The 11,276-nt window shown below is 39.2% G+C and overlaps 1 protein-coding gene across 1 annotated transcript in view; it reads right to left on the reverse strand.

The window, feature by feature from the left end:
* Nucleotides 1-7,854, reverse strand: part of PDHA1 (pyruvate dehydrogenase E1 subunit alpha 1) — a 28,644-nt gene extending 20,790 nt beyond the window's left edge. Inside the window, exon 1 of the mRNA XM_069063467.1 lies at nt 7,617-7,854. Coding sequence (XP_068919568.1) covers nt 7,617-7,673 — 57 coding nt within the window. The 5' untranslated portion in view covers nt 7,674-7,854. The remainder of the gene's footprint in view (nt 1-7,616) is intronic.
* Between the last annotated feature and the right edge of the window lie 3,422 nt (nt 7,855-11,276).

Raw genomic sequence — 11,276 nt, forward strand, 5'->3', positions numbered from 1 at the left:
ACAAACCAGTCAGAGTTAGCTATGTTTATTAATTACTTTCAGAACAAATTATGCAGAATACTTATAAAGTTCATACAAAAGGAAGAAATTTTTCCACTCTTCGAAAATTATGAATAGGTAAAAAAGCCAAGAAAGTCAAAGATTATACTTACTATAAATCTACTTTAAGTTTTCCTATTGTGTTATGATTTCTAAGGTATCTCAAAAGTGCAAGATAATTTCTGATAAAGTTCCAAGAGGTTGGTAGTACTTAAATTAATATAAGAAGCTACAAATCAAGTCAGTGTGGATCTATCTTTGAACAGCAAATTAGTGAAAACAAATGTAATCTGACCACTTAGTTCTCTATTTAAATAGAAACATTTTCCCCTTGAGACCTGACAACCCAGGTCTTAAAAATTACAAAAAGTTAATGTTAAAATGTTAAAAATTAAACATTTTAAAAATTCATTTTAATTCAGCTGAAAAAAAGGAAATTATTTCAAACATTCAAAATCTTAATGATGGATCTTCAACTTTCCCCCACTTTAGACTATTTAAGAAATAGAGAATATAGGTTAGACCTCATGAAAATAAACAAAATTTTTTTCTACAAGAGGTTAAATCAAAATTACAAATACATCTAGTGCTAATGATAATGAATTAGAACCAGTCAAGCAACTGAGTCCATTTTACCTGAGTGTAATTTAATCCTGAGATTAGTAAGAACACTTTAAAGATCATAACTTCTCAAAGATAAATGCAGAGATTTACTAAAAATATAAGCAATTTGTTGTAGGCTCTACAACTAGAGGTAATTCAGTTTTAGTGAAAGATCTAAGTTGGGCACAGTGAGTGGGTGGAAATAGTAGTACTGAAATGCCAGTGGCTTCCAGGTATACTTTTGCCACGCCAGTAGGGCTTTTCCCTCCCACACCAAAATGCCAGCAGCACTGGGAAAGTAGGAGTATGAAATCACAAGTTGCCCCTAAATAGAAATGGTTAGACTTTAAAGATTTGAAGACAACTGCCTGCCCTATTATTACTTTCAAATTAATGATAAATTACTAACAACCAAACATCAAAGTGAATTAAAATAGAGCTTTTTATTTAGATGTATTGATATAAAATGCTAATGTAATTTCTCAATCCAGAATGTAGAAAATACTATTTTCCACATTAAAATAAATACTTTTAAAAAGTAAATCAACAAAGTACCTAGAAAAAGTTTTGTTTAAAAAAAAAAAAAACAACAACCATGTTTTCCAATTAGGAAATGACTGTGTGAGTCTTGAAGAATCTAATAGTTGATTTTATAACATAATGGCTTATATAAAGTCTTCCAATCAAGTCCTATTTCCAGGCCTCATCGTGGCATATAGGCAAGTGATTGTAGACTTTTTGAAGTCTATAGCCAATTGAGTAAACGCAATTTGTTAAGTTTATGCTACAGCTGAATTAATTTGTTACATGCAGTTAAAACTACACTAAGACTTTGGGGATACCCTATATATGAAACAATTCCATTAAATTCACATTTTTTTACATTTAACTTAAATTGGTATATCTGACTATCTAACCTATTTGTAGGATTTTACATTAAATCATGTTGATGGCGCTGAATTAAATCATATTTTAGTCTCTAGTAGGTAAAGTTTAGTGCAATAAATGTAGTAAAGTCCTACATTTGATTTAAAAAAATATACCAGTACAAGACAGAAAAGACATGGGTTAGAATGCAGTTTATGTGAAAAAGACAGCATAATGTGGATGTCAAAAGGGCTTTTATTTTAGGCTGTATTTTAAGCACCTATTTCCACAGCTGCTCTGGGTGGAGCAAGGAGGGAATATAATGTAGTTCTGGACACCATATTTTGGAAATAACATCAGTGAGCTATATTGTAATCCAAAGGAAGGTGACTACGACAGTGAGGAGACTGGAAACCAGACCATATAAAAAACAGTTGAAAGAAATGAGGATGTTTAGCTCAGAGAAGGTTAAGAGGAAGGAGGTAAAAGAAATGACAGTAGTCCTCAAACATTTGAAGGTGTGAATGTGGAAAAAAGAATTGTTCTGCTTGGCCCCAGGAGAGAAAACAGGTAGAAACTTCAAGGAGGCAAATTTCAATTCAACACAAAGAAAAATTTTCTCAAACTCACAGCTCTGAAAAAATAGGATGGGCTACCTTGAACCTAAGAGTTCCTTCGGATCATTGTTTAGAACTGGAAGTCCAGATATCAGAGGCCATCTAATCCAAACACCTCATTTTGCAGCTGAAGAAATTGCAGCACTGAGAAAATCTTTTGTTCTCCCTTTCTATCATTTTTAGTCAATCTGATAAATATAATATCTCAAAGATGTTTTAATTTGCATTTCTCTAATCAATAGTGATTAGGAACATTTTTTCATATGACTATATATAGTTTTGATTTCTTAAACAAAAAATTGCCTGTTCATATCCTTTCATCATTTGTCAATTAGGGAATGACTCATATTCTTATTAAATCTCACAAAGTTCTTTATATATTGGAGATATATATGTATATATATGATAGATACATATACATGAGGCCTTTATATGAAACACTGTTTATAAAAATTTTCTCCCAATTTTTTTGTTTTCCTTCTAATGTTGGCTACATTGGTTTTATTTGTTTATTCATTAATTTTTTTCCTATCCATAAATCTGATATTATGTTTCACATTCTTCTAATTTTCTTACCTATCAGATTTATGGATATGCAAAGAATTTATGAATAAACAAGAGATAAAAAATATTGTAAGATATAAAATGGATAATTTTGATTACATTAAATTAAAAAGTGTTTGTCCAAATAAAACCAATGTAGCCAAGATTAGGAAGAAAACAGAAAATTGAAAGAAAAATGGTCCCATATCTCTCTTTTTACCCTATACCTCCTCACATGTCTGATTTACTTCAAATTACTACCTCCCTAATCTCCCCCCTTTTATAGAAGAACCCTTCCCTTATACTCCCCCCCCACCTTCAAAAGAGAATGTTTTTAAAATAAAAATTGATACCATACCTCACTAGCAGCTCCCTAAAGTAGCAGTAGTTGGGAAAAAAATAAAAATAAAAAAATTAATTATTTCACATGATGAAAAAAAAAATCAACAAAACAAAGCTGAAAGGGATGAAAAGGACCCAAGTCTAGTTAGGGTAGCCCATGACAATCACTTTTGATTAAGTATACCATATTTTGGATTTTGTGTGTGTGTATAATATCTTACAAAATTTTATCTTTCAAAAAAAAATGAGTAGTATTGAGTTTCTTAAATTAACTATATAATCTACAAGGGTATACAGAAGTCTTCCCAGTATTAAAGTTAGCAAAACCAGCTTTAAAATTATCACTGTGAAAAGACATATTAAATATCTTATCAATCTAACAATAAAGTACTCCTCAGTACCATGATGTCATTCTGACAGTGCTTTAATAACATGTTCCCTAAGCGTTAACATTATTAGCAATAAAAGCTAATAGTAAATATCACATACAGCCATCAGTAACTGCATGCTTTGCTTTCAGTGAACAGCCATCATGGTAGAACTACCAAATAAATGAATACTTAAATACTCTCCATTAATGAAGGCCTTGAAGAAAGAAAAGGACTAGAATAACTTTTACCTGTTTTACCCAGTTGCCCCACAACCCACCCTGACCAAAACAATCTGGAATAAAAAAGCAAAAGCAGAATGTGACACAAGAAGAGTGACCTATTCAGAAGTAGAGGAATAGAATAAAACCCTTTATAAAAACAATTGCAGTTTCTCTGACTCCAACTGCATGGGAAGCATTAACACTGAATGCCATATTACTTCAGTACTGATAACATGAACCTTTATCTGGTTTAATTGAGCCTCTACCAAATTTACTACCAAGATTTTAAAAGACAGTTTAAAAAAAATATTTTGGCAAAAAAAGTAAATAAGCATATTTGTATATTCCTGATCCATTTATATCACCTATACTTAAAAAGGTATACATTAAGAATTCCACAATTACCACAAATACATTAATAATTACACAAATTACACAAATACAGCAATTTCCTGCATTATAAGTAATGCAGGTGAGGTCAAGACATTTAAATTATTCTTGCTTTCAGGAAAGACAAAAGCAAGCACTTTGGAGATTTCAGTGCTCATTATCTTGGCAATCTTCATACTGGACAATAAAACACCTGCAACTAACAACATCCAAAGAACTATATCTTGAAATCTTTATTCACAAGCCTGACCTCATCTGGAATTTGCTTTTCTTTTTGGTTTAAAATATCCTGTCGCTTATTTTATAGGAGTATTTATATTGATGACTTATGAATTGGAATGTTTGTTGCCTCTTTGGTACCTTGTCATGAGCTACATAACTAAATACTTTGTTTATTCCTTGAATTCTGGGAATTAGCCAATCTTGGGCAGCTAGGTGGTGCAGTGAATAGAGTGCCAGAACTGGAATCAGAAAGACCCATCTTCCAGAGTTCAAATCTGGCTCCAGACTCTTACAAGCCGTGTGACCCTGGGTAAGTCACTTAACCCTGTTTGGCTCAATTTCCTCATCTGTAAAAGGAAATGGCAAGCCATTCCAGTATCTTTGCCAAGACAACCCCAAATAAGGTCACCGAAATGACTAAACAAACAAAAGGTTTTTCTCTCCGGTCTATGAAGTATTAATATACCTACAAAAAAAATCTACTGTATAGTATACTGTGCGTGTCAGTACTCCTAAGATACAATTTGTATCAATGAAAAAGAGCCTTAGCTTTTAATTCAATTCAGCCAACCTTTATAGGGTGGAGTGAATACTATATATGCAAGGCACAGGGGTTAATGGAAGTCTTTGCTCCAAAGGAGATTTACAAGTTACTGAGGGATACAATAGTACATTACCACTCTACTGTATACAAATCTCAGCATCTCAGGACCTTAAATTTCTTTCTTTAAAAAAGATGTCTATTACTTTTTGTGACATTTCTTGTCATTTTAAAGGTTTGGGATTGGAAGGCAAGTTCTAAAAAGGCAAGATAATTTTTAAAAGCATCACTCCTGATCTGTCATCAGGTCACTAAGCCTCAGAATGCTGGAGCTATATTATTTGTTGCTGCTGGGTCATTTTCATTTATGTCTGACTCTTCATAACCCCATCTGGGCTTTTCTGGGTAGACAAACTGGACTGATTTGCCATCTCCTTATCCACGTTTTACAGATGAGGAAACTGAGGCAAACAGGGTTAAGTGACTTGCCCTAAGTGTTTGAGAAAGGAATTTATAATTTTCATATTAATAGATGATATATATATAAAGAATATATTAATAATTTAGTTTTCTCAAGAGCTGTCTTTTCCAGTTCGTGAGTCAGACTCACAATGTAGCTTGAACTGATCAATCAAACCTTGACAAGGCTAACAATCACTGGCAACCTTCTGCCTTCGTACCCGACGTGAAGCAAACCTACGATTGCAGAACCTGTTCCCATCACAGAATTCTATTTCTATACTTTAGGGGAGGTGGTCACAACCTCCCAAAGACTTAATTTCAGAATTACTGTATTGTAAGACTTGTGGGTTTGTCGTGGGAAACCACTCTGGCTCTAGGAAATATATTTTGTAATTCACCTTTCTCCCTCCCTCCCCTCTCGTGATTTATGTATATGATCTGTCTTCACTTCAGCAAGGCTGAATTCTGATCAGGAGAATTCCCAATCTGAAAATCTGTTCCTCATAATGAAACTAATTAATTAAATGGTTACCTGATTACTGGCACTTTGTCTCTGGTCTGATATTTTGTAATTCTCAGGTTAGAGATTAACTCTGTAAAATCCTGTTAAAATGACTGGGGCCAGATGTGAACTCAAGTCTCCTTGACTCCAGGTCCAGTTCTCTACTGACTTTACCACCTAACTGCCCATTAAGGATGGGAGATGCTACTCTAAAAATAGAAATAAACAGTACTTTATGATTATGAATAAATGTCATGGTTGCCATGCCTGCAATCCTTGTTCCTGGGGAGGCTACTAACTGATTAGAATCAGTTCAGGAGTTGTGAACTACAGAAAGACTAAGCCTCCGGGGAATCTGAACTAAGTCCATCATCAATACTGTAAACCAAAAGGCTACCTAGAAGTGGGGAGACTCAACCTAGGTCCTAAACCCAGGAAGTTCAAAGGTCCCCTGCTGATCAATAAATGACTGATGCAATTCCAGCCTAAATTAAAAATGGAGACATCTTAATAAGAGTCCTCTCTACCCTGCCCCGCCAAGAGTAAGTATGTTTATAGTTATTCCAAGTAACCCTATCATAGGTTCACAGATCTAGGGCTGGAAGAAACCTCAAAGACCATCTAGTCCAACTCTTACGTTACAAATGAGAAATGTGAAGCCAAAGGTTAAATGACTAGCCTAAGGGTCACGAAGGTAAGTCTATTAGGTAGAATTCCATCCCAGGTCCTCAGATTCCACAGCCTGGGAGTCCCTAAGGGGGTAAAAAGTGTCTGCAATAGTTTGTCTTGTGTGCCCGTGTGTGTCTGTGTACATACAGCATCAAAATCCTGGGAGGATTACAAGACACAGTATCATAAGCCCACACCTGTCCTTGGTTGTTGAGGTCTACAATGCAATCTAGCAAAGCTCAAAGGTCACAAAGATGGGTGTGAGGATCAGCCCCAAACTAGTGCCTTAGAACTACCCAAATCAGACTTCATTTTCTCCAATTTTATTTATCCTACGTTAAAAAAAAAAATCACTCCTCAGTTGTTTCCTTTTGAATTTGCTGCCAAGTAAGGGTAACCAAAGGAACGAAGAGAAAACTAAACTAACGAGACCAAGAAAACAAGATAATACGCAAAAAATGAAAATCTGATCAGATGAAAATCCCAATTTAGGGAGAAGTTTAGACCAAGGGTCCTTTTTTCCTAGTTCTAATGAGTAAACAAGCAATCAAGACAACAACAATAACACGAAGCACCGGCGTGATCACCTCGTGTGCTTCCAAACCCCAACACTGATCCTCTCAAGCAGTCCTTGGGACCAAGGCAGGGCCCTGGCAAGGAGGGCTCCCGACCAGCCCTAAGAGGAAACGAAGGCTCCGAGAGGTGACAGCAGCGTCCCAAGGTCCCCAAGCCGCTGGGTTACCAGCGAGGGGACGGGAGGACCCTGCCAAGCCCAGGGACTTTTTGCCTATTTTTAAACCAGCCGCGGGATGAGATGAAGATCCCCACGATCCCTTTGACTTCCATACGTGACCTTGCAAGCGCCACTAAAGCTCTCTGGGTGCCCCGGCTCATTCACAGGGCGCAGGGATGAGGCCCTAGCGGCCAAGAGGCTGGAGGGCTCCCGAACAGCCCTGGGCTCCAGCCCCAGTCACTGGGAGGAGTGGAGGTGGGACTGAAGAGGGAGGCAAGAAAAGTCCGGGCCCTTTTAAAGTAGCTCGGGAAGCGGGAGTAGGCGAGGAGCGTGCAACCCTAACAACCTTCCCCCTGGCCCAGGGCGCAGGATGAGCTCTCCCGCCAGAGCTCGGACGGAGGCGCAGACCAAGGAGGGCCTCTCCTCTCCTTCCCATACGACCCAGACCGTTCCCGTAGGCCTCTCCTCCCACCCTCCTTCTCCGAACTCCTCACCGGTTTCTGGGAGGCTCCCGTCAGCACACGTGAAACGACGGCAAGCATTTTCCGCATGGGGCGGTAGCAGCGGCGTCTGAGAGGGTACTGGCCCGCGGCGGACGGAGCCGGAAAGGACCTTGTCACTGTCTGCGCCCGCGTCCGGAGTCTCCTTCAGGAGCCGGCAGCGAACGTAGTACCTTCTCAGGAAGAGACAGGGAGAGAAAGAAACGGGGGGCGGAAGTGACGACACTGCGCCTCGGAGGCCGCGGAGCAATCAAAGTAACTTACGAATAGCCCCGCCCCCTCCGTGGCGTCCTCTCTATAGGCTCCTTTTAAATGAGGGAGGACTTCTTAAACCGGATTTCTCTCTGAGAGGCGTCTGCACTTTGAATTCAGAACCTCTGTAAACTTGGATGGGGGGAAGGGGAAATCACATCTTTATGTTTACTAATTTGTGGTTTCTCTTGTAAGGCTGTGTATTTTATGCGTAGGATTGAAGTGCGGAGTGTGTGGGGCCTCTTTCCCTACCTTTCTCCCAAGAAAACTTTAATTCCTGCCAGGAAGAGAAGCAGGAGGTTGGGACCAGAGCCTGGCTATTTAATGCTCTATTAAAAGAGAGAGTTTTTTCATTGTTATTCAGTCGTGTCCAACTATCCAAGACCCCATTTGGGCTTTTCTTGGCAAAGATACTGGAATAGTTCACCGTTTCCTTTCCCAGCTCATTTGACAGAGGAGGAAACTGAGGCAACCACAGTTAAGTGACTTGCTCAGGGTCACACGCTAGTACGGGTCAGAGGCTAGATTTGAACTTGGCCATCCCTGACTCCAGGCCCCGAGCGTCAGCCACCTGCCCTAAGAGGGGGTATGGGGCTACGACTAAATTTTTCCATTCTGTTAAATATTGATAGACTAGGGGAGCCATACTGTACTATCTTTTCTTTGCTATCTCTTCATAAGTAAAAGAGTGTCCAAGCTATATATCCAAGGCTTGCCACTTGTGGAGCGGATCCTGATTTTTATAAAAATCTAATCTATTAGTATATTCATTATACATATGTTGATTATTATAGAAATCAGAACTCCTTCCACACACCCTTCCCACCAAAGACCACTTTCACTTTTAACATAAATAGCAAAAAGCAAAACATTAATTTATCCAAATAGCAAACAAATCAGAGAAAGTCCATGTAGGAAAATACATACCAGACAATACAGAGTGAAGGAGCTCTCCCTCTGGGAGTGAGATAACTCAGCTCAACCAAGAGAGTTTCAGATCTCACCAGGGAGCAAATTCTCTGAAGTTGCTTGTATAGCAAGCTGGGGATGGGGGGGGGGGGGGATAGCTACTCTATGTGTTGGTTTCTTTGAAAGTGTTTTTCTCTCCTAAAGACTTGAAGAAAGGTTGGAATGGCATCTTTTCTTTAAAACTGAAAGCCCTAAAAAGCCAGGATCTCTCTGATACCAAACTCTCACCAACTCTACCCTTCATGCAGGTGAGGGGCATTGAATAATCAATCTCCACTAATTTGAGCTAAGGTTTACTTACTTTATTGAGAAAGGGTCCATAGTTACAGGCCCAGTATCCTATAACTCAAAAGAAGGTTAAGGACACTTGTTTCTAGAACTAGACAAAATAATAAAAAACTTAATTTGGAGAAACAAAAGGTCTAGAAGAGGGGATGTTTAACCTGAGGTCCATGACCTTTTTCCCCCCACTCAACATTTTGATATCTGGTATGATTAGGTATGGGCTCCCTCCTTGAATCTTTGAGGTGTAGGCTCTGGGAACCCCCTTGAACTCTGATTAAATCATATGAGGCATTTGCATGAGGCAATAAGTCTTACTTGGGCCCAGACCTCTGTTACTAGCCTAGCCCTCCATTGTCTATCTTCTTCCTACCCTTGAGCCCATCAAAATATCAATCCACCCTAGAATTGGCTTGGCCCACCAGTGTCTGTCAGTTCCAGGTAGCCTCCAGCAACTTTACACCCTTAATCACTCGTTGACCTCTTCTGACTTCTGAAGACCCTCCCCAAACTCCTCCTCTAGACTACCCTAGATTCCTCCCACAACCTTCTGTATATAAGATCCCATCTTCCCTCCATGTATGTGAGAGTGCCATAGAATGACCTAGCACAGATTTACTCTGTGTCCAGTACAAGCGAATCTTTAATAAACTTTACTTTTCTTTGGCTGAGAAAACTTGAGTCGAATTAATTCGGCAGGACCCAGCATGCTGTTATTTTGGGGTCTCCAGAGCAACCCTAACCCTCATTATAGGTAACCTCTTCATTTTTATGGTTCCCTGATACTGGAAACACTGCTAACCTCAAGCTCTTCTCCAGCTGGGACTGGAAAGTACGTCTCTCTTTCCCTAGTACCTTGTAAGTGCAGTTTTGTTTTGTTTTGTTTTGTGGTGTGTGTGTGTGTGTGTGTGTGTGTGTGTGTGTGTGTGTGTGTGTGTGTGTGTGTGTGTGGTTTTTTTGGGGCCTGACCTCTCAGGTCCCATTAGATCAGACGGCTAGGAGGCTGTTGTGCTCATCCTGACCTCAGGTTCTCAGTCCTGTTTGGTTATTTTGGAGAACATGGACATGTGCGCAGCTTCTGAAGAATGGAGGACAAGGACAGACAAAGAAAAAAGCAAAGAGAAAGTGACTCTGGGCAGGGGGAGTGTGGAGCACATGGGGGCTGCAGCAGCTCAAGAGCAGCCTATAGAAGAGAGAGGAGACCCAGCCAGCAGACTCACCCACCCCAAGGGAGATTCACAACCTTCTCACCAGCATCTCACCACAGGTCGGGAGGATCAATGGGAGCTGGGTAAGAGAAAGCTCAGGGCCCCCAGCAAAGACAGCAGCTTCTCCTGGGGCTATCAGCCCCCAGCCTGGAAGTTTAAAAATCATCTGCCTGATTTTCCATGGGCCAGGATAGCAAAGTAAACTCTAGCTGCTCCCATTCCCCCTCCCTACTTTGATAGCCTGGACTCTTCTCAGCAATGCTGGGTTATAAGTAAACTCCAAAAGACTCCTGTTGGAGAGAGATGTCTACATTCAGAGAAAGAACTAGAAAGTACAGAGTTTGAATGCAGATTGAAGCAAATTACCTGCTCTCTGTCGTTCTCTTGTTTGGTTTTGTTTCTTCTTTCCCATTGTTCATTCCATCTGATACAATCCTTTATAACCTGACTAATGTCTAATGTGAAAAAGTATTTGCAGATCCTATACTGATTGTATGCTGCCATGGGCAGGGGAGGAGAGAAGGAAGGGAGCAAAAATTCAAAACTCAAGGAATTGTGGAACTGAATCTTGTAAACTAAAAGTAAACAAACTAATAAAGACCAAAAATACATAAATAATAATAAAATAAAATATATTGTTAAAAATAATTGCCTACATGTTTATTGGCACAAAATAAGGTTATAAATTACCCAATAAATAAAATCTAAGAAAAAAATAGGTAGATGACAATCTTCCAGGTGAATTATCAGCCTATTAAGGAAGGCTCTAGCAAGAATCTTAACAGCAATAACTAAGAGAGACACCCCACCCTCCACCGCGTTATTGTCACAGGATTCCTTTACTTTTATAGAGATGGACAGTCGAGGCATCCTTGAACTCCTGGAGGATAACCTGCTCTTGCTATATAACCTGGAAAATTTCAGTCAGCTTTTGTATGAGCAC

The sequence above is a fragment of the Petaurus breviceps genome, unplaced genomic scaffold, assembly GCF_028583685.1.
Source record: "Petaurus breviceps papuanus isolate PSGF00001 unplaced genomic scaffold, PetGlider_PUasm1.0 90574, whole genome shotgun sequence".
NCBI lineage: Eukaryota > Metazoa > Chordata > Mammalia > Diprotodontia > Petauridae > Petaurus > Petaurus breviceps.